The sequence below is a fragment of the Rhinopithecus roxellana genome, chromosome 8 (assembly GCF_007565055.1).
Source record: "Rhinopithecus roxellana isolate Shanxi Qingling chromosome 8, ASM756505v1, whole genome shotgun sequence".
Classification (NCBI taxonomy): Eukaryota; Metazoa; Chordata; class Mammalia; order Primates; family Cercopithecidae; genus Rhinopithecus; species Rhinopithecus roxellana.
This window is the reverse complement of record NC_044556.1, coordinates 659,211-687,164: the sequence shown is the minus strand read 5'-3', so window position 1 is coordinate 687,164 and position 27,954 is coordinate 659,211. Positions and strand designations below refer to the sequence as shown.

Below are 27,954 nucleotides of genomic sequence, written 5' to 3'. Positions count from 1 at the left end.
CCGTTCCCCGCTCTGTCGTCCCCAGGTGGAGGATGAGCTGACGCACCTCCAGAAGAAACTAAAAGGGACAGAGGACGAGCTGGATAAATATTCCGAGGACTTGAAGGACGCGCAGGAGAAGTTGGAGCTCACAGAGAAGAAAGCCTCCGACGTACGTGTGCAGCGATGCGGGAGCCTGCGGCGGGGCCAGGCCGGAGCCTTGGGGCCGGGCGGGCGGGGAGAGCCGCAGGGGGAGGAGGAAGAGGAGGAGGAGAAGGCGGTGCCTCCCAGCGCTTTCTCCAAATAAGTCCCGAAAAGGGGCACTTTCCAGCAGCTGTGGCCAGCGGTGCCGACGTCAGGCCCTCCCCCAGCGGTGCTGACGTCGGCGGCCCGGCCAGGTGACCTCATCGCCCCGACGGCAGCCGGCCCGGGGGGCGGGGAGAGGCGGGGGCGGCCCCCGCGCAGGCAAAGGCTTGGGGGGCCGGGGCGCGGCCGTGCAGCTCTCGCCGGAGCGGAGTCCAGCCGAGCGCCCGCCGCTGCCCGTGCGCCTCTGCGCCTCCGCGCCATGGCCGGCCTCAACTCCCTGGAGGCGGTGAAACGCAAGATCCAGGCCCTGCAGCAGCAGGCGGACGAGGCGGAAGACCGCGCGCAGGGCCTGCAGCGGGAGCTGGACGGCGAGCGCGAGCGGCGCGAGAAAGTGAGCGCCCCGGCCCCGGGCCCCGCGCCCCGCGCCCGCAGCCTCCTCCCCCGCGCGCCCTCTTTTCTTCCCGGCTTCCCGCGCTGCCCGCCCGCGCGCAGTCCTCGGGCCTCCTTTTTACGCCCTCGGACGCCGATCGCAGACCCACATCCCTGCGCTCGCAACCAGAACCCCCTTCTTCCTCCGCGGTCCTCCTTCCTGGGCCTGGGACAGGGGAGGGGGCGCCGCCTCCGGGTCGGGCGGAGCCGGCTGAGCGGGAAATGGGGGGATGGGGTGGAGGGGGTGCGCGATCTCCGAGTGGAGAAGTGGAGCGGCGGGAGGGGGCGCTTCGTGCAGGCTCCGACTCGGGGCTGCCTCCGGGGTCCCAGGCCGAGGGGAACCCGCTACCGGGCTTGTGGGCGGGAAGTGAGGATGGAAACGTGGAGCTTCCATTGTCTGGGATTTGACCGGCCGACAGGGATTTCGACGGGGGTCCGGGGATCTGGGGAGGGGGTCGCACTTTCTCGCCTCTTTCGCGGCTTTGCGGCTCCTCCTTGGACTTCCCTGACCGTTCCCAGGGGCGCGGCGGCGACGTGTCTTCTCCAGGCGGCGAGGGGGTGGGGATGGGGGGTGGCGGAAGTTCAGCCCCGAGCCGCCCGCCTTTCTCTCTCCAGCTGATTCCTGCGGGAACCGGGGCGGCGGGACCCTGCCTTCCTCCAGAAGGCTCCGGGAACGCAAGCGCGGGGCCCTGGACCCACGGTCGTTTGAGTGCCTGCTGTGCGCCTCCGCCGCGAGTCTCGGGCAGCGCCCGAGATAGACAATGGGTCTGAAGAAGGAGGGATTTTCACCATCCCCTCTGCATCATCCCCCTGGCTGTCCCTTGGGACAGATGGTGGCACCGCCGGGGGCTGGGGACAGATTTGGATTCTGGTCCCATCTCTTGCCACCCACCAGCTGCATGACTTGGTATTTTACTCTCTAGGAGCTGTTTCCCCATCTGTGAGTAGGACTGATAAGAATCCCGACCCCCAGAGTAGCAGGGAGGGTCCCAGGAGTGAAATCTCAGGCGTGGAGCCTGGCGCTTTGTAAATGCTCAATTGTGTTTTGTTTTTTGTTTTTTTGTTTTGTTTCTGAGACAGTCTCACTCTGTCGCCCAGGCTGGAGTGCAGTGCCGCGATCTCGGCTCACTGCAACCTCTACCTCCCGAGTTAAAGCGATTCTCCTGCCTCAACCTCCCGAGTAGCTGGGATTACAGGCGCCTGCCACCACACCCAGCTAATTTTTTTTTTTTTTTTTTTTTTTTTTTTTTTGTATTTTTAGTAGAGGCGATGTTTCACCATGCTGGCCAGGCTTGTCTCGAACTCCTGACCTCGTGATCTGCCCACCTTGGCCTCCCAAAGTGCTAGGATTAAGAGTGTGAGCCACCGCGCCCAGCCTCAATTGTGTTTTCTCTGACCTGGGAAGAGCTCATAGACAAATGGAGGCAGGGGAACTGACTCACTGATCAAGCGAGGTTTGCATTCCATGGGTTTTCTGTGCAGTTATGGGAGCATGATGGGAGGCTCCAAAATGGAGATTGAGCAGGGTCTTATAGAATAAGTTTGCTGGGACCAGAGACGGGTGTGCACAGACTCAGAAGCAAGAAAGTTGTATGGTGGGGGGTGGGGATGCGGGTAGAGGTTGAAGCCCAAGAGCCCTGAAAGCTAAGTGTTGAGGCTCAGGGTGGGGACCCTAGAGGGGCAAAAGATGCCTGGCCAGATGGAATTGGTGGTGTGAATTGCCGGGTCTGGAAAGAGCCCAGATAGGGGCTGCAGCATGGTCCTGGTTGAAGCCTCTACTCCTGTAAGGGCTGCTTTGGCCCAAAGAGGCCTTAGAAACCCAAACCCGGTGTAATCCTCAATCGGTAGCCGGTCTGGCCTCTTTCTCACACGTAACCGACACAGCTCCCGCTCTGATCTCATCCCAAGTCATCTCGCTGGAGGACAATTAACTCGGCTTCAAAATGGCCCTCAGCCTCGAGCCAAGACTTAGAAGCAGGACCGTCTAGTTGGGAGGGAAGCTGTTTTTGGAGAGTTGAAGACTTCTTGAAAAACTTCAAAAAGTTCTTGAAAAAGCAAAGGATGCTTCTCTCGGTCTGGACGAGGAAAAACCTCTCCCAGGGCAAAAGGAACTAAGACCAGGGGTGGGTTTAAAAAAATAAAATAAATAAAAAAATTAAAAAAAAAAAACCCTTTCACTCTTGTAGGATAAGCCAGGAGCCGGCATGTGGTAGACTTCTGGGCCTGTTTCCCGACAGCTGGTTTCGTTTAGATTTTTGTGTGATTAACTGACATCTTCCTGTTCCTTTGCCACATGTATCTAGCAAGCCTCTTTTACCTTATAAGGGAAATCCTTTGTAGCGTGTGGAAGGCTTTGATTGCAGGAAGGGGTGGAACCCAAAATGACTCGGCAGTGACTAGCAGTTTTTCAAAAATATATATGTATGCATGTACAGATATGCGTGTATCTCCCAACTCCAGACAGTTGAAAATCTGCCAAAAGCATTGTTTGCCAGGATTCTGAATTTCCCACGTAAGGGTTACTCACTTCTTAAAAGACAACTCATGAATCAAGCACCTCTGTTTGATCTTTAAAATCAATTCCTCGACTACTAATAGCTACGCAGTTGTTTGTTTGTTTGTTTGTTTGTTTGTTTGTTTGTTTGTTTGTTTTTGGCGGGTGATGAAAATGTCCTGGAATTCAATAATGGTGTTGGTTGCAGAGCTTTTTTGCAACATCAGTTCCTGGCTCAGTGACTGAAGGTGGTAGGAGGAGTTAAGATCTATGCAATTAAAAAGAATGAAAGGCACCCATTCATGGGAAGGCCTGAGTGACGTTTCTTAAGACAGTTTCATGGGTGGTTTTCACAATTCTCTGCTTTTGGTGTTTCAGAGGACGCTGCAATATGAAACACCCCCGTCTGCCTCTAGGAATCTGAGGCTAAGAGACCTTCCTGACTCTACTTGTGTTTTTCAGCCACGTTAGCCTCATTCTATTCGTGCCCTCCCCCCGCCACCCCCCCACCCCTGCCACCCGAATGAACTTAGGGCAGGAGAGGGAGTGGCTTTCCTAGTAATTTTTGTGTTTTTGAGACAGAGTCTCGCTCTGTTGCCCAGGCTGGAGTGCAGTGGCAGGATCTCGGCTCACTGCAGCCTCCACCTCTCAGGTTCAAGCGGTTCTCCTGCCTCAGCCTCCCAAGTAGCTGGGATTACAGGCTCCCGCCACCACACCGACTAATTTTTTTTTTTTTTTTTTTTTGTAGTTTTAGTAGAGACGTGGTTTCACCATGTTGGCCAGGCTGGTCTCCAACTCCTGACCTCATGTGATCCACCCGCCTTGGCCTCCCAAAGTGCTAGGACTACGGATGTGAGCCACCACGCCCGGCCTTCCTAATAATTGTGATAGCCTTCCCCAGTTCAGGGATTCTTCATTTGTCCTGATAGGAAAAAGCTAGTGTGGCTTCCCTTTTCCTCTCGGTGGAGGCCCATTTGACCCGTTCTCAATATTCCTTCCAAAGAGCGGGCATTGCTGGAAAACTCGCCAGGCCCTGAAGCCCTGGCAGGACCTAGGGGACAGGTTCTGACAAGGAAGAGCCCTGGGTGGGTCTTAAGAGGCCATTCATTTCTTACCAATTCTGAGTCACTGAACAAAACCACTTCCCCCAGTGGGGCCCCTCAGTTTCCTCACCTGTAAAATGGGTGCAATATGTGAGGATGAAATTGCGGTAAAATAAAACCATGGCAATAAGAGATGCCTTTCTCTGGCACATCCCACCTGCTGAGGCTAAGCAGCGCCATGTCCTGGAGTTACAGCCTCAAGGCAGTCCTGTAACTGATCAGGCTTTGGGATGGAGATGGCCGGCCGGGATGATGAAGCAACCTTCCCAACACCACATGGCTATGAAAATGACAAAACGTGGCTGGGCGCAGTGGCTCATACCTGTAATCCCAGCACTTTGGGAGACCAAGGAGGGTGGATCACATGAGGCCAGGAGTTTGAGACCAGCCTGGCCAACAAGACGAAACCCCGTCTCTACTAAAAATACAAAAAGTTAGCCGGACGTGGTGGTGCCTGTCTGTAATCCCAGCTACTCAGGAGGCTGAGGCAGGAGAATTGCTTGAACCCGGGAGGCAGAGGTTGCAGTGAGCCGAGATCATGCCATTGCACTCCAGCCTGGGTGACAACGTGAGACTCCATCTCAAAAAAAAAAAAATTAAAAAGAAGGCTGGGCATGGTGGCTCTCGCCTGTAATCCCAGCACTTTGGGAGGCTGAGGCAGGTGGATCACAAGGTCAGGAGTTCAAGACCAGCCTGGGCAAGATGGTGAAACCCCGTCTCTACTAAATATACAAAAAAATTAGCCGGGCGTGGTGGCGGGCGCCTGTAATCCCAGCTACTCCAGAGGCTGAGGCAGAGAATTGCTTAAACCTGGAGGGGAGGAGGTTGCAGTGAGCCGAGATTGCACCACTGCACTCCAGCCTGGGTGACAGAGTGACACTGTCTCAGTTTAAAAAAAAAAAAATTAAAAAGAAAATGACAAAGCAGGGATTCCAACCCAGCACTTTCTGGCCCTGGAGTTCCTGCTTTAATGCTTCCCGTTGTACTTCCTTCCTTGTAGGTAAAAACCCCTTGAAAAGCCAATAACACTATTGGGGTATGTCTTCCTTGCCTGCAACCAAGTTTTCTTTCCCTTTTCGTATCTTTTTGTACTGCCATCTCTCAGCCAGGCTGATTGAAGGATGGAATTCCAACGAGGCTGCCCGATCTCGTCCCACCTTGGTAATTGCATGGCCAGCATTTAACTGAGGGCTCCATAGTCTTGCATTTATCTTGCCGTTCAGGTGAATGGGAGCGGAACTCACAGGACACCGTGAGCCAGGTCACTGATGGCCTTGCTTTCTAGGAATCTCACAGTGAGCCCTAGAACTCTCTATGTGGTAACACTGTGTGCCTTTTTCAGAGAAGAGCCTATCTTAGATCTTAGCCTAACGTTGGGTCTATTGTGTTACTGGAGAGGCCAGCACTGACATTCATCTCAAAGCACATGTGGTATGTTTGCCACCAGGCTGGAGTGCAGTGGCGCGATCTCGGTTCCTGGCAACCTCCGCCACCCGGATTCAAGCGATTCTCCTGCTCAGCCTCTCAAGCATCTGGGACAACAGGCACATGCCACCACGCTCAGCTAATTTTTCTGTTTTAAGTAGAGACAGGGTTTCACCATGCTGGCCAGGATGGTCTCGATCTCTTGACCTTGTGATACACCCGCCTCGGCCTCCCAAAGTGCTGGGATTACAGGCGTGAGCCACCGCGCCTGGCGATGCTCACCTTTTGCTATTGAGTGGTGGATGTTTTCCCGGACATTTTCCGGGAAGATCATACTGAAATTTTGGTATGAGTGTAAATTCCCTATGGCCTGGTCTCCTGGGTGGGCTTTGATGGGGAAAATCGGGTTAACAGAGGGCAGGACATGGGAGAGGCTCCCACTGGTGGCTGGCCTGATACTTCTTAACATGGCTGCACCTGACTTCCCCCAGGCTGAAGGTGATGTGGCCGCCCTCAACCGACGCATCCAGCTCGTTGAGGAGGAGTTGGACAGGGCTCAGGAACGACTGGCCACGGCCCTGCAGAAGCTGGAGGAGGCAGAAAAGGCTGCAGATGAGAGTGAGAGGTAAGGACACTTTGAATCCGGTGGCATCCATGTTTGCTTTTGGAAAATAGGGATCGTGCTGCCGACCTCGCAGAGCTGGTGTGAAAGTAAACAAGGTCACGGGGACATGCATGTGTTCACAAAGAGATGCATGACAGCACTTTGTAAACCGTCACTCTGAGGGGTAGAGATGTTTATCCTTGGCCAGGCACGGTGGCTCACGCCTGTAATCCCACCACTTTGGGAGGCCAAGGCGGGCGGATCACCTGAGGTTGGGAGTTCGAGACCAGCCTGGCCATCATGATGAAACCCCGTCTTTCCTAAAAGTACAAAAAAATTAGCCAGGCGTGGTGGCACCTGTAATCCCAGCTACTCAGGAGGCTGAGGCGAGAGAATCGCTTGAACCCAGGAGGCAGAGGCTGCAGTGAGCCGAGATTGTGCCATTGCACTCCAGCCTGGGCAACAAGAGCGAAACTCCATCTCAAAATAAAGTGGGGGGTGTTTGCCGTTATGGTAACCATGAAAAGAAACTTCTGACAGACAGAAAGGCAAACAGAATGGGCAGATGTGAGACGGCAAGTATGACTGTCCATGGTGGTCGGTTTGCAAAGTGCTGCTTCTCGTATTTTCTCTGAAAGCCACAGGTGCCTCTTCTCAGACACCAAATTTCAGGGTAGGCCAGATGCAGTGGTTCCTGCCTGTGCACCCAGCACTTTGGGAGGCGGAGGTGGGCAAACCGCCTGAGCTAAGGAGTTCGAGACCAACTGGGGCAACCTGGTGAGACCCTGTCTCTACAAAAAATACAAAAATTAGGCGGGTGTGGTGGTGCATGCCTGTACTCCCGGCTCCTCAAGAGGCTGAGGTGGGAGGATCACTTGAGCCCAAGAGTTTGAAGCTGCAATGAGGCAAGATTGTGCCACTGCACTCCAGCCTCAGTGACACAGTGAGATTCTATCTCAAAAAAAAAAAAAATTCAGAGTACCGTGGAAAGGAAGAAAGGAAACTTGGAATGCATAGGTGATTTGCATAGGTGATTGTTAGCAGAGCTGTCAGGTAGGCTTCAGACTTTTGGACGATGACAGCTTTTTCAGGGACAGTTGCAAACCAGCATGGTTAATGTACTTGAAACTGACCATGGGCCGGGTGCGGTGGCTCACGCCTGTAATCCCAGCACTTTGCGAGGCCAAGGTGGGTGGATCACCTGAGGTCAGGAGTTCGAGACCAGCCTGGCCAACATGGTGAAACCCATCTCTACTAAAAATACACAAATTAGGGGGGCGTGGTGGCGGGCACCTGTAATCCCAATTACTCGGTAGGCTAAGGCAAGATCCCCCAGCTTGAACCCAGGAGGCAGAGGTTGCAGTGAGCCGAGATCGCACCACTGCACTCCAGCCTGGGTGACAGAGTGAGACTCCATCTCAAAAAAAAAAAGAAAGAAAGAAAGAAACTGTTCCTCGCCCCTCCATGGCATCTGTGCTGCATCCCAGCCACCAGTAGGGTGCCTTCTCCTCGGGAGCCGGATCATTCTCTGGCACACCTTAGCACAGGCTCTCTGGAAGACTGAGGGTAGATTGTGTAATTCACAGAAGCAGCAGTCTCTGTGTGATGGAAAAGGAGTTCCTTGTGTGGCGATGGTGTGGGCCTAACCAATGACCATCGCGTCTGCCCCTCACTTACACCGGAGTTCTCACTTGAGCCAGCCACCACATGCTTTTGCAATATAAACGCCTCCCAAAGATTCATTTCATTTTTTTTTTTGACACAGGGTCTCACTCTGTCACCCAGGCTAGAATGCAGTGGTGCGATCACAGCTCACTGCAGCCTCAATGTCCTGGGCTCAAGTGATCCTCCTACCACAGCCTCCAGCGCTCCAGAGTAAAGCTGGGACTACAGGCATATGCCATCATGCCTGGCTAATTTAAGATGCATTTCTGATTCTGCTGTTGTGACCACTAACCAGAGATTAGAAACCAGCTAGGGAATCTAGGAGATCGCATGTTGCCCAAGCTGGAAATTTCTTCCCAAGTAGTGGAACAGCCAGGGCAGAGGGAACAGACGCCACTGCAGACTCTGCTTCAGCCACTGAATTGAGGGAGAGAGGGGCAGTTCGGGCAGCCACGGGGCAGAGGAAGGATCCAGTCACGAGGGCTCCTGGCTGTGCCTGTGGCCTGAGTTAGCTGCTGTTCACAGTCAGACCAGCCTGGCTGGATGCTGACGTAGAGGGCTCCCATATTGGCAAACCAAGAGAGGCTGCGAAGGCCAGTCTCTTGTTTGCACCATGTCCCCAGAGGCCTTTGGTGACACCCCTGTTAGAGACTGCTGTGTCTCAGTAGAAAGAATTCTATACTTGAAGCTGGGGGATCTAGAGTCAGCTTCTTCCACTGGCACTTTCTATGGAGGCTTGGGCAAGTCACTTTGATCTCTTGGGTGCTACAAGGGGTTTGGGAACAATAAATATCCCAGCAAGCTTGCTCACATGCTGAGGGTGAGACCTCGTACAGGTGGGGAAGGGTGTTTTTAGACTTAGCTGAGAATGGGTGATACCCCATATGGACATATTTATTGGACAGCAAGAAGCATATGGTCTCTGTGCTGAGTGGGAATGATACATAGCAATGACACGTTACCCCAGGCTGGCCTCTTCTTTTCTTTTTTTAAATACACAAGGTCTTGGCAGGGTGCAGTGGCTCACGCCTGTAATCCCAGCACTTTGGGAGGCGGGTGGATCGCTTGAGCCCGGGAGTTTGAGACCAGCCTGGACAACATAGTGAGACCCCATCTCTACAAAAACATATTAAAAGTTAGCCAGGCATGGTAGTGCATGCTGGTAGTCCCAGCCACTCAAGGGGCTGAGGTGAGAGAATCACCTGATCCCAGGAAGTCAAGGCTGCATTCAGCTATGACTACACCACTACACTCCAGCCTGGGCAACAGAGTGAGAACCTGTCTCAAGGAAAAAAAAATAAAATACACAGCGTCTTGCTCTGTCACCCAGGCTGGAGTGCAGTGGTGCGATCACAACTCACCGGAACCTTGAACTCCTAGGCTCAAGTGATCCTCCTACCTCAGCAACATAGCAAAACCCCCACCTCCACAAAAAAATTATTTTTAGTTTAACCGAGTGCGGTGGTGCACACCTATAGTCCCAGCTACTCAGGAAGCTGAGGCAACAGGATCGCTTGAGCCTGAAAGGGCAAGGCTGCTGTGAGCTCTCAGGGCACACCTGCACTCCAGCCTGGGCAACAGAGTGAGATGCCATCAGTCAAAAGAAAAAGAAAGGGGACACTGACTCAGGAGTCAGACTGCCAAGGGCTACACCCCAGCTCTAACACTTACCAGCTCTGTAACCTTAAGGTACTTAACCTCTCTCTACGCCTCGGTTGTTTCATTTGTAAAATGTGGATAATGCACCTGCTCCATAGGGCAGTTGTGAAAGTAAAGGCACTTAGAAAAGTGCCTGCTAGTCAGTAAAGATGAAGGGAGGCTGTGCGCGGTGGCTCACACCTGTAATCCCAGCAGTCTGGGAGGCCGAGGCGGGCAGATCACTTGAGGTCAGGAGTTTGAGACCAGCCTGGCCAACATGGTGAAACACGCCCCCCCCTACTAAAAATATAAGTTAGCCGGGCATGGTGATGCATGCCTGTAGTCCCAGCTACTCTGGAGGCTGAGACAGGAGAATCGCTTGAACCTGGGAGATGGAGGCTGCAGTGAGCTGAGATCACGCTACTGCACTCCAGCCTGGGTGACAGAGCGAGACTTCATCTCAAAAAAAAAAAAAAAACAAGATGAAGGAAATGTGTGCACAGAGTTTTCATCTTCGCACTATGTTACAGTGCTTAGTAGATTTAGAGACTCAATTAGATGAGAGATGGCACCAAGGTGGTGTCTCACGCCTGTAATCCCAACGGTTTGGAAGGCCGAGGCAGTAGGATCACTTGAGCCCAGGCATTTGCAACCGGCCTGGACAATATAGTGAGATCCCATCTCTGCAAAAAAATTTTTAAAAAAAGATAGGCGGGGCACGGTGGCTCACTCCTGTAATCCTGGCACTTTGGGAGGCCGAGGTGGATGGGTCATTTGAGGTCAGGAGTTTGAGACCAGCCTGACCAACATGGTGAAACTCCATCTCTACTAAAAATACAAAAATTAGCCAGACATGGTGATGGGTGCCTGTAATTCCAGCTACTCAGGAAGCTGAGGCAGGAGAATCGCTTGAACCCAGGAGTCGGAGGTTGCGGTGAGCTGAGATCGTGCCACTGCACTCCAACCTGGACAACAGAACGAGACTCTGTCTCAAAAAAAAAAAAAAGATAGATAAGACGAGGGTGGATGAGTGAACAGCAGTCCTGATGAGATTGCTCCTTGCAGAGGAATGAAGGTGATAGAAAACCGGGCCATGAAGGATGAGGAGAAGATGGAAATTCAGGAGATGCAGCTCAAAGAGGCCAAGCACATTGCGGAAGAGGCTGACCGCAAATACGAGGAGGTGAGTGAGGCTGACAGATGGCGCAGCAGCAGGAAGTGGGAGGAAATGCATCTGCTGAGATAGGGAGGACGCCGGGGCCAACAAAAGGAAGTTCTTGGTTAGGTCAGCTGTCCTCCTGCGTGAACATATGTTTGTCCAGAGACAGCCACTTGGCTAGGAAGCTATCTCCCACGATGCCAGAAAGTCCGGCGGACGCTTGTCTAGTGTAATGGGAAAACCAAATGATCAGCTCACTTGTGTCGTTAGCTGGGAGTTTTGGCACAGTTGGGCAAAAATGGAGGACTGTGGTCCCAAGCCGTGGATTTTCAGACCATGCAAGCTCAGGCCCTCCTTTGCCTCCCTCGATGGCTCGGCTCTTCCTTCCCGCCTCTTGTCTGCTTCACTCCTCGGGCCTGAGGAAAAGAATCAGGATTCCCTCCAGGCCCCAGGATAACTCTTTCAGTTGAAGCGCCAGCAAAAGGCCAGGCGTGGTGGCTCGTACCTGTAACCCCAGCACTTTGACCCAGGCAGGAGCATCACCTGAGGCCAGGAGTTTGAGACCAGCCTGGGCAACATAGCGAGACCCCATTTCTAAACATAATAATAATGATAATTAGCTGGGCGTGGTGGCATGCACCTGTGATCCCAGCTACTTGGGAGGCTGAGGCAGGAGGATCGCTTGAGCCTGGGAAATCAAGGCTGCAGTGAGCTCCGACCATGCCACTGCTCTCCAGCCTTGGAGACAGAGCATGACCCTGTGTCAAAAACATAAAAAAGAGCTGGGCATGTAGCTCACGCCGGTAATCCCAGCAATTTGGGAGGTCGAGGCAGGCAGATCACCTGAGGTCAGGAGTTCATGACCAGTCTGGCCAACATGGTGAAATCCTGTCTCTACAAAAACTACAAAAATTAGCCAGGGGTGTGGCGCACGCCTGTAAGCCCAGCTGTTTGGGAGACTGAGACAGGGGAATCACCTGAACCCAGGAGGCGGAGGTTGCTGTGAGTCAAGATTGCTCCACTGTATTTCAGCCTGGGTGATACAGCAAGACTCTGTCTCAAAAAAATAAGAAAGAGGCGGGGGGTGGTGGCTCATGCCTGTAATCCCAGCACTCTGGGAGGCTGAGGCAGGTGGATCACGAGGTCAGGAATTCAAGACCAACCTGGCCAATATGGTAAAACCCCATCTCTACTGAAAATACAAAAATTAGCTGGGCATGGTGGCACGTGCCTGTGGTCCCAGCTACTTGGAAGGCTGAGGCAGGAGAATCGCTGGAACCCAGGAGGTGAGGTTGCAGTGAGCCAAGATTGTGCCACTGCACTCCAGCCTGGGCAGCAGAGGGAGACTGTCCCAAAAAAAAAAAAAAGAAACGCCAGAAAAACCCATGTTGCAGCTGGTCTGGGGGTCTGGGTGGGGCATCACTGGGGACTATCTGCAGTGGGTGGGAGAAGACACGGCTGGTGGGGATCGGGCTCAGCTGCGCCTTTCTGTCTCTGCAGGTAGCTCGTAAGCTGGTCATCCTGGAGGGTGAGCTGGAGAGGGCAGAGGAGCGTGCGGAGGTGTCTGAACTGTGAGTGGCAGAACAGGACTGAGCGAGGCTGGCTCAGTTCCTGGGAAGGAGTGGGAGGGAGCTGGCTGTGTTGGGAATTGCTCTGACAGGGCCTCTGCTGAAGTGGATGGGCGTCGGGGGCTCATGGCTCATCCTTTCTTTCTCTTGGCTTCCATGACAAAGAGAGGTGGTGACTTGTTCTTACTGCCATGGGAAGCGCTGCCCATGTGTTGACTCTTTCTGCAAAGATATGAGGAAATAGGAGTGAGACAGGAGGCAGCAGGGAAGCCCAGAAGTCCCAGAAAGGATATATCAGGGGGCTGTGCCGTCTTAACAGAACACTGACCTGCTCCAGAAGGCAGGCTTCCCCCCCAACTCCCCCATCAGTATGTAAATGCTTTGCTCCTACTGTCAGTGTTTGGCTGTGACACATTTCTGGGGGGAAGGTGAGAAGCTTAACCAGAATCCCACAAGCACGAAAACCAAAACGCCTGTCCTCTTGGCCCCGGGTAAGGAATTCAGCCCCACAGAGCATCCTGGAATGCTGAGAGAGATCTGGTTTCACAAATCCGCTCCGGGCTTCCTTCCCGGAGTGTCCCATGCAAACTCTCATTGCTGTCTGCCTGCCTCCTGCCTCGGTCCCATTCTTACACCTTCCGGAGTCGGCCTCATCAATCATAGATTTCACAAGTCCTTGTAGCCTCACCCTTGGCAGAAGACCAGAAGTGCTTTCCAAGCCCTCCAAATACTCCTTGGGCGCGCCTTGCCTCTGCCTGGTATGATAAGGCTTTGATAAGCCCATAGTATCGTACTACAGAAAAATCCATTAACATTCTCCCCCCACATTCCTTCTGGGGCCTGCCCCGGGGCTGTGTAGGTTTCTCCTTTTGAAAATTTATTGTAGGGGACGATTGCTATATTGCCGGCTGTAAGGGAGGATAAGACATAAAAATCATTTGTCTGTGCAGAAAATGTGGTGACCTGGAAGAAGAACTCAAGAATGTTACTAACAACCTGAAATCTCTGGAGGCTGCGTCTGAAAAGGTTGGTGGTTGGCTTGAACCGGAGGGTGGCTTGCTGGACTTCAGCCTATCAGGGTATTCGGAATCTGACTTTTCTTTAACAATAGCATAGGTGCCTGGCAGCCAGGGATTTTCCCCTACAGAAAGAGCTGGATTTCTCCTGCGCACTCTTGGCCCTCTTCCATGGGTCTGAGCACCATCTTTGATCTCTATCTCAGGAGGATAGAGATAGAACATGAGGCTCCTCTTAGCGAGATCTGAGCATAGTCGTATAAATACAGAGTCTCCCTCTCACCCGATTCCCCTGGTTCCTCCAGAAATACCATCTCAAAGGTATAGCAATGATCAGAGGTGGAATTGGGCTTTTTAGGTTGAAACAGCAGCCAAAGCAGTCGCTACGTGGCAGCTACATCGGGAACAAAGGACATACTTCCATGGCCGAACCCCACTGAATTCCCCAGCCTCTTCTCTTCCTCATTCTTGCTCCTGCTTTTGCAGTTTCACAGGCATTCTTTGTTCTCCCATCACCTCCACTCCCCCGCTTTTTTTTTTTTTTGAGACAGAGTCTCGCTCTGTTGCCCAGGCTGGAATTCAGTGGCACGATGGTAGTTCATTGCAGCCTTGAACTCCTGGGCTCAAGCCATCCTCCCACCACAGCCACCACCTGCTATTCACTCAGCTGGGTGTGGCTTTCCTTTTGCTTGATAAACCCCTATTAAGCCTTTTTTTTTTTTTTTTTTTTTTTGAGACAGGCTCTCACTCTTGTCACCCAGGCTGGAGTGAAGTGGCATGATCTTGGCTCACTGCAGCCTTTGACCCCTGAGTTCAAGCAATTCTCCTACCTCAGCCTCCTGAGTAGCTGGGATTACAGGCGTGGATCACCACGCCCAGCTAATTTTTATAATTTTTGGTAGACACAAGATTTCACTATGTTGGCCAGGCTGGTCTCGAACTCCTGATCTCAAGTGATCTGCCTGCCTCGGCCTTCCAAAGTGCTGGGATTACAGGCGTGACCCATTGCACCCGGCTTAAAGATGAGATCTTGCTCTGTTGCCCAGGTTGGAGTGTAGTGGCGTGATCATAGCTCGCTGCAGGCCCTAAACTCCTGGGCTTAAATAAAATCCTGTCACCTCAGCTGAGTAGCTAAGACTTGCAGGCATGTGCCACTACTCCAAAACTGTATTTTTAATTTATTTATTTATTTATTTTTTTTTTGTAGAGCGCAATCTATGTTGCCCAGGCTGATCTTAAACTCCTAACCTCAAGTGATCCTCCCACCTCAGCCTCCCAAAGTGCTGAGATTACAGGTGTGAGCCACCGTGCCTGGCTAATTTTTTGGTAGAGACGAAGTTTCATCATATTGGCCAGGCTGGTCTTGAACCCCTGGCCTCAAGTGATCCTCCCACCTCGGCCTCCCAAAGCACTGGGATTACAGGCGTGGGCCGTTTGCGCTTCTGCTTAAACATCACTTCTGAGAGGCCTTCTCTGATTTCTCATCTAAGTTAGGTATTTCTCTGCTGTGTAGCCCTGTCTATACTTTTCCTGGCATTATGATTTCTTACATTTACTATAATTACTCCATTAATTGCATGCCTTCCTTGCTAGATTATAAGTTGTAAGGACAGGAACCATGTCGTCTTGTTCAGAGTTGTGTCCCTAGTACTAGCATTATAGCTAGCATATATCTGTAGAGTGTGTGTGTGTGTGTAATTTTTTTTTTTTTTTTTTAGTAGAGACAGTGTTTTACCATGTTGCCCAGGCTGATCTCAAACTCCTGGCCTCAAATGATCCACCTGCCTCTGTCTCCCATATATGCCAGCCCTGGCATATATCTGATACTGGGATGTATAAGGAATGAATGCAGTTGGTGTGTGTGTGCCAAACACTGCCCTGGGCTAGGGGGATAGACGTGACACCACTGACATGGCATCTGCTTCTTTTTTTTTTCTCTCTCTCTTTTTGACACGGAGCCTTGCTCTGTCACCCAGGCTGGAGTACAGAGGCGCGATCTTGGCCCACTGCAACCTCCACCTCCTAGGCTTAAGCACTTCTCCCGCCTCCACCTCCTGAGTAACTGGGAATACAGGCGCACACCACCACGCCCGACTAATTTTTGTATTTTTAGTAGAGACGGGGTCTCGCCATGTTGGCCAGGCTGGTCTCAAACTCCTGACCTCAAGGGATCCACCCATCTCGGCCTCCCAAAGTGCTGGGATTACAGGCGTGAGCCACTGTGCCCGGCCTGGCATCTGCTCTTGAAGAGCTCACAGTGGCCGGGCGCAGTGGCTCAAGCCTGTAATCCCAGCACTTTGGGAGGCCAAGATGGGCGGATCACGAGGTCAGGAGATCGAGACCATCCTGGCTAACACGGTGAAACCCCGTCTCTACTAAAAAAAATACAAAAAAACTAGCTGGGCGAGGTGGTGGGCGCCTGTAGTCCCAGCTACTCGGGAGGCTGAGGCAGGAGAATGGCGTAAACCCGGGAGGCGGAGCTTGCAGTGAGCTGAGATCCGGCCACTGCACTCCAGCCTGGGCGACAGAGCGAGACTCCGTCTCAAAAAAAAAAAAAAAAAAAAAAAAAACGAAGAGCTCACAGTTTAGTCTAGTGGAAGGGATTGGCAAAGTCACACAGTGCTTTGGGAATACAATAGAGGGACCTTGGTCAATTGTGAACAGTGTCACCAAGGAGGCAGCATTTAAAACAGCTGTAGGTCCAGCACGGTGGCTCATGCCTATAATCCCAGCACTTTAGGAAGCCGAGGTGGGAGGATCGCTTGAGCTCAGAAGTTCGAGACCAGCCTGGGCAACATGGCAAGACCCCGTCTCTACTAAAAATACAAAAATTAGCTGGGCATAGTGGTGCATGCCTGTGATCCCAGCTACTCGGAAGGCTGAGGTGAGAGGATCACTTGAGCCTGGAGGGCAGAGGTTGCAGTGAGGCAAGATTGCCGCACTGCACTCCAGAGTCAGGCTTCAGTCATGACTTGATCACTTAATAGCCATATGACCCTAGGCAAAATAATAACTTCACCTTTCTGCGACCTTTTCCTCCCCTATAAAATGGGATTACAAATACCAGGCTGTGATGCCATTGACTATGTCTGGACCATGGTAAGCAGCTAATAATGTTAGTTATTCAGAGGCCAAGGCAGGCCGATCACCTGAGGTCAGGAGTTCGAGACCAGCCTGTCTGGCCATCATGGCGAAACCCTGTCTCTACTAAAAATAACAAAAATTAACTGGGAATGGTGGTGGGTGCCTGTAGGCCCAGCTACTTGGGAGGCTGAGTCAGGGGAATTGCTTGAGCCCAGGAGGTGGAAGTTGCAAGTCACAGTGAGCCGAGATCGTAGCACTGCACTCCAGCCTGAGTGACAGAGCAAGACTGTCTGAAAAAAAGAAAAGTAGAATTTCTGATAGGTCGTCATGGGGAGGGGAACATTCCGTGCTAAGGGCGCATTCATGGACAGGGACTGGGACTCAGGAGTGCACAGATTATGATCAGAGAGTGCCTGTCACCCTAGGGAAGGTGGTGGAGAACGGTGTTAGAAATACAGAGGGGGCTTTGAGTAACACAGATTTCCAGTTATCTCCCTTTCTTCGCCATACTTTTTATCTCAAGTTATCAGTTCAGGCCTTCTGATCAATACCATCCTAGAGAACTCTCCCCCACGTTCTCCGCATTTCATACATACTTCTTCTGCTGGGGAAAGGTGCCTGCCTCTACTCTGCCTACCTCTTTTTTTTTTTTTCTTTTTGAGATGGAGTCTCGCTCTGTCGTCCAGGCTGGAGTGCAGTGGCACCATATGGGCTCACTACAGCCTCCACCCCCTGGGTTTAAGCAATTCTCATGCCTTAGCCTCCCGAGTAGCTGGGATTACAGGCATCCACCACCACACCCAGCTAATATTTGTATTTTTAGTAAAGACAGGGTTTCGCCATGTTGGCCAGGCTGGTCTTGAACTCCTGACTTTGTGATCCACCAGCCTCAGGCTACCAAAGTGCTGGGAATCCAGGCATAAGCCACCATGCCCGGCCGGGCCCTCCTTTTCTTAAAGCGGTGTTTTGGTTTTTTCCCACAGTATTCTGAAAAGGAGGACAAATATGAAGAAGAAATTAAACTTCTGTCTGACAAACTGAAAGAGGTGAGTGTGGTTGCCGCCAGCGAACTCTGGTTTCTCCTGGGGCTGGTCATGAAGCCATGACAGTAACTTCTTTCTTCTTACCTAGGCTGAGACCCGTGCTGAATTTGCAGAGAGAACGGTTGCAAAACTGGAAAAGACAATTGATGACCTGGAAGGTATGAGGTTACCATCTAAATGTGTGCCCTGCCCTGCCTCCCACTCTGGGACACATCCACAGACAGTTAGGGAATGTTTGTGGAGGGATTGGGTTGGGCCTTGTTTACCTTAGGAAAGTAAAGCGTGTAGTGATGTCATATCTGGATGTCTTGGAACTCTGGAATAGGATAATGCAAATCATTCAAGGCTTGAATTGCCACTTTTTTGTTGTTTTTTTTTTTTTTACTTTTTCTTGAGACGGAGTCTGGCTCTGTCGCCCAGGCTGGATGGAGTGCAGTGGCGCCATCTCGGCTCACTGCAACCTCTGCCTCCTGGGTTCGAGCAATTCTCCTGCCTCAGCCTCCCGGGTAGCTGGGACTACAGGCGCCTGCCGCCACGCCCGGCTCATTGAATTGCTACTTTCAGGAGGTAAAATATCTCTGCTTAGTCCCATGAGCAAGTACAGAGAAACAAGGATGGCTCTCTCTGATTTAAAAAAGATTAATAATAAATAAAAACTCTCAGGCCAGGCGCAGTGGCTCAAGTCTGTAATCCCAGCACTTTGGGAGGCCGAGGTGGGCGGATCACTTGAGATCAGGAGTTTGAGACTAACCTGGCCAACATTCTATCAAAAATATAAAATATTAGCTGGGCGTGGTGGCAGGCGCCTGTAATCCCAGCTACTGGGGAGGCTGAGGCAGGGACAATCACTTGAACCCGGGAGGCGGAGGTTGCAGTGAGCCAAGATCGCACCACTGCACTCCAGCCTGGGTGACAGAGCCAGACTCCGTCTCAAAAAAAAAGAAAAATCTTCACAATTTCCTTCTGTTTGCTCATTTCTGATAGATGCCTTGCATTTTTTTTTTCTTTTTTTACATGCCTTGCATTTTTGCAGAAGCTCTGTCCCAGGGAACTCAAAGCTTGTCATAGTATTTAAAAAGAGAAAAAAAAAAAAAACAGAAATAAGGGAAATGTAGGAACTGCAATAAAGACTCTAATGCAAGTCTGGGGCCTACATCTCCCAGAATTTCTTCAAGAGTTCCAGTGTTTAACATTCAGTCACAGAAATTCCAGAATCTCGGGGTTCAAATGGAATCTTCCAAACTGCTCATCCCACCCAGAAAGGACACATTCTTCAGACCATGTGTTCCAATGTTTTTTTGGGGAGATGAGGTTCCCATATAAGGGAAAATGCCCCATTCCAAAATACGACCTTTGGACAGGGTGACGTCATTGGAAATCCGAACTATAAACTGGGGGGTGAGGACTGGTTGGGGGAAGCTCCGTCACTTCTGGTTACCACTGTTTTGAAGCTTCATTGTGGCTAATCCCCCTGCAGAACCTCAAACCACTTAGAAATCACTCCATACATCTTTGGTTTTCTTCATCTGTTCCACATGGAACACAACTTTCTCTTAATCTGTGCTTTGTTCGCTCACTTTTTTTTTTTCTTCCTCCTGCGGTTCATCTGTGGCCCTCCATTCCGACCCTTGCCTTCTGTCCCCTGTACTTCTTCTGAACTGTCTCCCTGGGGACCTGCGCCCTCTAGATGAGTTATACGCTCAGAAGCTGAAATACAAAGCTATCAGCGAGGAACTGGACCACGCTCTCAACGACATGACCTCTCTCTGAGAGGCAGCCAGGTCGCTGCCCTCGGTCCTTCTCACATGGTGCCTCCTATGCCCCTGTGGGCTTCTAGGAGCTCCGGTGGCCTGCCTCCTGGTTTAAACGTCAGAGCCTTCTTCTGATGTGTCTGTGACTCTACGACCGAAATAAAGACGGGCAGTCCTCCTCTTCACAGCCCCTCATTCTCATTTTCTCCACTTGCCGCCTTTGAGCTGTAGCTGTGTGCCCTTAACCATAGCCTGAAACAAAAAGTGGGTGGTCAGCCTCTCTCACTCACAAATGAAAAGCTTATTACAAAATGAAAATTATGCCTACAGGATGCTTTTCTGAAGACGTGAAAACAAGGGCCGGGCGCGGTGGCTCAAGCCTGTAATCCTAGCACTTTGGGAGGCCGAGACGGGCGGATCACGAGGTCAGGAGATCGAGACCATCCTGGCTAACACGGTGAAACCCCGTCTCTACTAAAAATAGAAAAAATTAGCCTGGCGAGGTGGCGGGCGCCTGTAGTCCCAGCTACGCGGGAGGCTGAGGCAGGAGAATGGCGGTAACTTGGGAGGCGGAGCTTGCAGTGAGCTGAGATCCAGCCACTGCACTCCAGCCTGGGCGACAGAGCGAGACTCCGTCTCAAAAAAAAAAAAAAAAAAAGAAAACAAAAGCGAGCTGGGCATGTGTTCTCAGATACCGCTGTTAGCTAATGGTATCTGCGTGCCAATAGTTTTTTTGTTGTGTTTTTTTGTTTCGAGACAGGGTCTTGCTTTGTCACCCAGGCTGGAGTGCGGTGGCACCACCATAGTTCACTGCAACCTCCACCTACAGGGCTAAAGCTATCCTCCCACCTCAACCTCCCAAGTAGCTGGGACTACAGGTGTGCACCACCACACAAGGCCAATTTTTGTACTTTTTTGTAGAAGCGGGAAGGTCTCACGATGTTGCCCAGGCTGGTCTCGAACTCCTGGGCTCAGGCAATCTGCCCACCTCCCCCTCCCAGTGTGCTGCAATTACAGGCATGAGCCACCGCGCCCAGCCCCAATGACTTTTCCTTAAATAGAAATTGTTGTGAATGGAGACTCATCCTTATAAACCGCTTAGGCAGCTTAAGAATCAAAAGGGATTTGGAAAAACGAGCAAGCCTGTGTCGAAAATGAGGCTTCCCTTGAATGGGGCTTGAGCTACAGATTCAAATAGCGGCAATGACATTTTGATCTCCATTTCCTCCTTTTCTCGTGTCTTTTCTCTGTGTTACACTGTGAGGGTGGTTACTGGAGCTTCCCGTAGCTTTGTTCTTCACTGTTCATCTAGCTCCCAGTCCTGGGAGGAAGTTCACCTCCACGCCCTGCCCTTAGAAAACTGACTGTACAAGGAGGGAACGGGCCTCCCATGAACAGGGAAAGTGTTGTGACATCAGAAGAAGTGAATTTAGAATTCTTTCCCGAATTCCAAAACTGCCTGAGACACTAACATCAATCTTCCTTCATATTTGAGTGAGTTATAACAGGAACCTTGCTTTAGTTTAGAATAGCTCTTAAGGTTGACCTGTGGGTATTAAAAGGTCATGCTTTTTCCTACATGAGGGTTATGGAGAAAACAAGGTCACACTTTTTTTTTTTGAGACGGGGTCTCACTCTGTTGCCCATGTTGGAGTGCAGTGGCACCATCTTGGCTCACTGCAACCTCTGCCTCCTGGGTTCAAGTGATTTTCATGTGTCAGCCTCCCGAGTGGCTGGGATTACAGTCGCACACCACCACACTCAGCTAAGTTTTGTACTTTCAGTAGAGATGGTGTTTCACCATGTTGGCTAGGCTGGTCTCAAACTCCTGGCCTCAACTGATCCATCCACCTCAGCTTCCCAAAGTGCTAGGATTACAGGTGTGAGCCACTGCGCCCGGCCCAGGCTATGCTTTGCTTTTTTTTTTTTTTTTGAGACGGGGGTTTCACCCTTGTTGCCCAGGCTGGAGTGTAGTGGTACCATCTCTGCTCACTGCAACCTCTGCCTCCCAGGTTCAAGTGATTCTCCTTCCTCAGCCTCCCAAGTAGCTGGGATTACAGGCATGCGCCACCACGCCTGGCTAATTTTGTATTTTTAGTAGAGACGGGGTTTCGCCATGTTGGCCAGGCTGGTTTCGAACCCCTGACCTCAGGTGATCCACCCACCTCAGCCTCCCAAAGTGCTGGGATTACAGGCGTGAGCTACTGCGCCAGGCCCAGGCTATGGTTTTCTAATGATCGAAAACACAGCAATTTATCAAAGATGATCCAAATTTCAAATAGTCCATCCAGTTCTCCCCTGCATCCTACCACCACTACCACCTCAAATTATCACAGATAATTGACATTTAGATGTCCAAGCCACATCTTCCAGACTACCCCTTGAACCTGGAAATAGCATGAAAATCTCCAACTAGATCCTGAATTTTCAGTATCCGTTGTTATTCCTCATCCTATTTTTTTTTTTTTTTTTTTTTTTGTACAGGTGGGAAGCTCTGACCCCATTACTCTCTATTCATTCATTCCTCCCAAATGCACCTCCCCTAAACTACCTACACTTTTCCACCCTCGGCCTCTCACTGCTCCTAACTGCCATCCATCCTGAACTTCTGCAAAAACCATTCCCCTCACACACTGCCATATATATGCCCTTGGAAAGATTACAGACTGTGTAGGGGGCTGGTTTTTGTTTGGAGTCTGTGTATTTGTCCCTGGAATTTTTCCAGACATTTCTGAACTCCACCCTTTGAAGTAACTATGCAGCCTGTCTATCCAGTTAGTCTACCTAACTAAGCACATAAGTGGAATTTCAGAGATTAATGCCATGGCCAGGCACGGTGGCTCATGCCTATAATCCCAACACTTTGGGAGGCCAAGGCGGGCGGATCACTTGAGGTCAGGAGTTCGGGACCAACCTGGTCAACATGGTAAAACCCTGTGTCTACTAAAAATGTAAAAATTAGCTGGGCGTGGTCGTGGGGGCCTGTAATCCCAGCTACTCGGGAGGCCAAGGTGGGAGACTCAATCGCTTGAACCTGGGAGGCGGAGGTTGCAGTGAGCCAAGATTATATTATTGTACTCCAGCCTGGGCGACAGAGCGAGACTCCGCCTCAAAAAAAAAAAAGAGAGATTAGTGCTATGGAGGTCTACACTATCTGTTGATAGTCTGTGAGCCTTGTCAATGATCCTCAAGGGCAGTTAACACTTTCAGGGAAAGTCATTTTATCTCAGACCTAATAACAAAATAGATGCTAGTGCATCCAAGTGACAAGATGAAGTAAAGTCAGGATTTGTAGTCAAGAGACCAGGGTTTAAGGCCCCGTGCAGTGGCTCACACCTGTAATCCCAGCACTTTGGGAGGCCAAGGCAGACGGATCACTTGAGCTCGGGAGTTTGAGACCAACCTGGGCAACATGGCAAGACCCTGTCTCTAAAATTATTCATAATAATATTTTATTTAAAAATTGTTTTTAATTTAAAAAAAGAAAATAAAGAGACCAGGGTTTAAAATCCTCGCTCTACTACTTTAACCACGCCAACATGAACAAGCTGCTTAGCTTTTCCACAAAATAAAGGTGATATCTCTGTTAATGAGGATTAAATGAGATAATGGAGAAACTGGCTCATGACAACATAGTCAGCATTCATTTAACTTCTACTCACCCGGACTGGATAGACCCAGGTCACTGATCTGTCTGATGAAATCATCCCAGGTCACAGTCACTTGACTTTGTGTGTGTGTGTGTGTGTGTGTGAGATAGAGTCCAGGTCACAGTCACTTGACTTTGTGTGTGTGTGTGTGTGTGTTAGAGTCCAGGTCACAGTCACTTGACTTTGTGTGTGTGTGTGTGAGTGTGTGAGAGATAGAGTCCAGGTCACAGTCACTTGACTTTGTGTGTGTGTGTGTGTGTGATGGAGTCCAGGTCACAGTCACTTGACTGTGTGTGTGTGTGTGTGTGTGTGTGTGATGGAGTCCAGGTCACAGTCACTTGACTTTGTGTGTGTGTGTGTGTGTGTGTGAGATAGAGTCCAGGTCATAGTCACTTGACTTTGTGTGTGTGTGTGTGTGTGTGTGTGTGTGTGTGTGTGATGGAGTCCAGGTCACAGTCACTTGACTCTGTGTGTGTGTGTGTGTGATGGAGTCCAGGTCACAGTCACTTGACTGTGTGTGTGTGTGTGTGTGTGTGATGGAGTCCAGGTCACAGTCACTTGACTGTGTGTGTGTGTGTGTGTGTGTGTGTGTGTGTGTGTGTGAGAGAGAGAGATGGAGTCCAGGTCATAGTCACTTGACTTTGTGTGTGTGTGTGTGTGTGTGTGTGTGTGTGTGAGATGGAGTCCAGGTCACAGTCACTTGACTTTGTGTGTGTGTGTGTGTGTGTGTGTGTGTGTGTGTGTGTGTGTGTGATGGAGTCCCACTCTGTCGCCCAGGCTGGAGTGCAGTGGCGCAATCTTGGCTCACTGCAACCTTCGCCTCCCGGGTTCAAGTGATTCTCCTGCCTCAGCCTCCCAAGTAGCTGGGATTACAGGTGTGCACCACCACACCCAACTAATTTTTTGTATTTTTAGTAGAGATGGAGTTTCACCATGTTGGCCGGGCTGGTCTCAAACTCCTTGCATCAGGTGATCCATGGTGGCTCATGCCAGTAATCCCAGCACTTTGGGAGGCCAAAGTGGGTGGATTGCATGAGACCAGCTTGGGCAACATGCAAAAACTACCTGGGCCCATCTCTACTAAAAATACAAGAATTGACTGGGTATAGTGGCATGCACTTATAGTCCCAGCTACTTGGGAGGTTAAGGTAGGAGGATCACTTGAGCCCAGGAGGTCAAGGCTTCAGTGAGCTATGATCATGCCACTGTACTCCAGCCTGGGCAACAGAGCAAGACCCTGTTTGTAAATAAATAAATAAGAAAGGCTGCCATCTTCTGCAGTCATTTTTTCTTTCTGTAAATTTCCAGGCTGATCATATCACATTTTGTGAGGCATTTTGCTTTCCCCCAGCATTTTAATGTACCTTGACCTTGTCCCTTATCAGCCATCACTCACCGCAAACTAAGTTCTCTCTCGTGCTCTGTCACGCATAACTCTAAATGTCATCTTTTTCCCCTCTCTCTTTCTTTTTTAAATTGTTTAATCAGCTCAGTCACTTAATAACATGCCTGTAGAATGGCTTAAATTTCAATCATACCGCATTTACCTGGGGTTTGTCTCCATTCCTCTGGACACATAGACAGTTACACAATTACGCGTGTAATTTAAACAACCATTCCCAGCAGCTCCCAAGGAAAGATGGGTTACAGGATTAGATGTAACTATCAAAGGCTCAGGGGCTACTTAATTAGCACTTGGGTGGAAATTTATATTAAGTCACGCATATCTAGGACTGAAATCTTTTCTTCATGTAGCACGTCATAGGTTCTGAAGTATTCCTCGTTTATTCCTCATCATTACCCCCACACCACACATTGATATCGTTACCCCCGTTTGACAGATGGGGAAAACAGATCTAGGAAGGTTAGATGCTTATTTTAGTGATACAACTGGGGCTTAAGTCCAGGTGTTCTGACTCTAGGGTTACCAGAGTTCACAAGGAAAAATACAAGACACCAACTTAAATCTGAATTTCAGAAAAGCAATGAATAATTTTTTTTTTTTTTTAATTGAGATGGAGTCTCGCTCTGTCTCCCAGGCTGAAGTTCAGTGGCATGATCTCGGCTCACTGCAAGCTCTGCCTCCCAGGTTCACGCCAATTTCCTGCCTCAGCCTTCTGAATAGCTGGGACTACAGGTGCCCACCACCACGCCTGGCTAATTTTTTTTGTATTTTTAGTAGAGATGGGATTTCACCATGTTAGCCAGGATGGTCTCAATCTCCTGACCTCGTGATCCACCCGCCTCGGCCTCCCAAAATGCTGGGATTACAGGCGTGAGCCACCGCGCCCGACCAGCAATGAATAATTTTTTAATCATATCTCATGCATAAGTATATCTCATGCAACATTTGGGATATACTTACACTAAAATATTTGTGGTTTATCTGACATTCAATTTAACTGGGCACCCTACATTTTATCTTACAACTGTGACTCCCAAATTTGGTGCTTGTTCCTTCGTATTCTGTGATGTTCTGCTGTAATTCAAAATACAAAGTACTGGACAGGCATGGTGGCTATAACCCACCTATAATCCCAGCACTTTGGGAGGCTAAGCAGATGGATTCCTTGAGCCCAGGACCTCGAGACCAGCCTGGGTAACATGGTGAGACCCTGTCTCTAGAAAAAAATGCAAAAATTGGCCAGGTGGTGGCACGCACCTGCAGTCTCAGCTACACGGGAGGCTGAGGTGGAAGGATCACCTGAGCCCAGGGAGGTCAAGGCTGCGGTGATTCGTGATTACGCCACTGCACTTCAGCCTGGACAACAGAGTGAGACCCTGTCTCAAAAAAAAAAAAAAAAAGTACTTTCTCTGTTGCGACTTTCACCCTGGCAGTTTCAGGTTTAGAAATCTTTTTTGGGGGTGCTGGGCAGGGTGGCTCATACCTATAATCCCAGCACTTTAGGAGGCTGAGGTGGGTGGATCACTTTGAGGTCAGGAATTCGAGACCAGCCTGGCTAACATGGTGAAACCCCATCTCTACTAAAAATACAAAAATTAACTGGGTGGTGGTGGCGTGCACCTGTAATCCCAGCTACTCAGGAGGCAGAGGCAGGAGAATTGCTTGAGCCTGGGAGGCAGAGGTTGCAGTGAGCCAAGATCATGCCACCTCACTCCAGCCTGGGTGACAGAGTAAGACCCTGTCTCAAGAAGAAAAAAAAAAGAAATCTTTTTTTTTCTTTCATTTAACAAAGATGCTTATTAATTTATCTTTCCCCCTACTCTTAATCCTCACCAGAGAAACTTGCCCAGGCCAAAGAAGAGAACGTGGGCTTACATCAGACACTGGATCAGACACTAAACGAACTTAACTGTATATAAGCAAAACAGAAGAGTCTTGTTCCAACAGAAACTCCGGAGCTCCGTGGGTCTTTCTTTTCTCTTGTATGAAGTTCCTTTTGTTATTGCCATCTTCGCTTTGCTGGAAATCTCAAGCAGATTATGAATACATGACCAAATATTTTGTATCGGAGAAGCTTTGAGCACCAGTTAAATCTCATTCCTTCCCTTTTTTTTTCAAATGGCACCAGCTTTTTCAGCTCTCTTATTTCTTCCTTGAGTTGCATTTATTCCTAAGGTAGGCAGGGTATTTCCTAGTAAGCATACTTTCTTAAGACAGAGGCCATTTGGTTCCTGGGAGAGTAGGCAGCCCCACACTTTGAAGAACACAGACCCCAATATCTAGTCGTGGATATAATTAAAACACTGAAGAGCATAACCTTTTGGGTCAACTGTTGGTCAAACTATAGGGACCATCACATGGGTAGGGATTTTCCATCCAAAGCCAATAAAAGGGCTGGTGGGGGCCGGGGGTGGCTATTGTGGGAAGTCATAACCCACAGATAGATTAACCTAAGAATCCTGGCCCTTCTCCACACTCCACCATGCAGAACAAACATCCTCTCAAGCAGTCAAGGTAGAATGCTTGGGTAATAGTCATAATTACCCACATATAGTAATTAATAGATGGTAATTAATAGATCCTTGATGTGATGTTCTTTTGCATATTTCCTTTATTCTAAAGTTGTTCTCTGGCCGGGCGCGGTGGCTTTCGCCTGTAATCCCAACACTTTGGGAGGCCAGATCACTTGAGGTCAGGAGTTTGAGACCAGCCCAGCCAACATGGCGAAACCCTGTCTCTACTAAAAATACAAAAATTATGGTGACGCCTGCCTGTAGTCTCATCTACTCGGGAGGCTGAGGCAGGAGGATCACTTGAACCCAGGAAGTGGAGGTTGCAGTGAGCCGAGATCGCACCACTACGCTCCAGCCTGGTCAACAGAGTGAGACTCCATCTCAAGAAAAAAAATAAAATAAAAATAAAGTTGTTCTCTGAAGAGCAAATGTCTCATTCCAGTAATGACCCACTCAGCCGGAATATGGTGGAGTTCAGTCCAATTCAGGTCAGCCATATCCAAAAGACTACAAGTCATTCGTGAGGTGAGCAAAAGAGTTCCTATCTATTAGCAGAAAGGGCCTCTCTAGCAGCAGAGATTAAAAATTGGCCCAACTTCATTTCCATACTTCAGAGAATAGCAAATTGAAGATTTACTTATCTAGGACTTGAATTCCTTCTTTGGGACCAAGTTAATAAAACACCAAGAAACTCCTGATTAAACTGGATAATGAAGGATTCTGTAGACAGGGCTGCACGTATCGGCTTTATTTGACTTCTCTTTTCTCAGTTAACATCTCAGAGCTGGAACATTCCACATTCCCCAGCAGCGTGTGGGGGTCGACTAAAGTTTACAATTCCGACTAAAAATCACCCTGCATCTGGCTTATCTGAATCCCTTACCCACCCCACCACCCCACTCCTATTTATTCAGCACCACACTACCCAGGAAATACACTAGCAAATTGTGCAATGGAATCAAATCCACACTTTTCTTTAGATTCTTGCAACTGTATCATATGTAATAGTATCACTTTTTCTACATTTTGGTCAAATAAATTTTTACATAAACTACAATTTGTGTGAATTTTAGAATGTGTGGGGGTACACAGAGCATTTTGGTTCAACAGATGTTAAAGGGA

The 27,954-nt window shown here is 49.9% G+C and overlaps 1 protein-coding gene across 4 annotated transcripts; it reads left to right on the top strand.

The window, feature by feature from the left end:
* The first annotated feature begins 28 nt into the window (after nt 1-28).
* Nucleotides 29-27,889, top strand: TPM4 (tropomyosin 4). 4 transcript variants are annotated; one of them, XM_030936544.1, is made up of 8 exons: nt 29-151; nt 6,228-6,361; nt 10,709-10,826; nt 12,303-12,373; nt 13,321-13,396; nt 17,454-17,516; nt 17,602-17,671; nt 26,156-27,889. In XM_030936544.1, the coding sequence occupies exons 3-8, from the start codon at nt 10,713-10,715 to the stop codon at nt 26,236-26,238; spliced, it is 477 nt and encodes a 158-aa protein (XP_030792404.1). In that variant the 5' UTR covers nt 29-151; nt 6,228-6,361; nt 10,709-10,712; the 3' UTR covers nt 26,239-27,889. The 4 variants fall into 4 exon arrangements, with proteins under 4 accessions (XP_030792404.1, XP_010359805.1, XP_010359807.1 ...); XM_010361503.2 differs by lacking the exon at nt 29-151 and adding an exon at nt 286-676 and having other exon boundaries at nt 26,156-27,742; XM_010361505.2 differs by lacking the exons at nt 29-151; nt 26,156-27,889 and adding exons at nt 286-676; nt 19,201-19,283.
* Nucleotides 27,890-27,954: the final 65 nt, after the last annotated feature.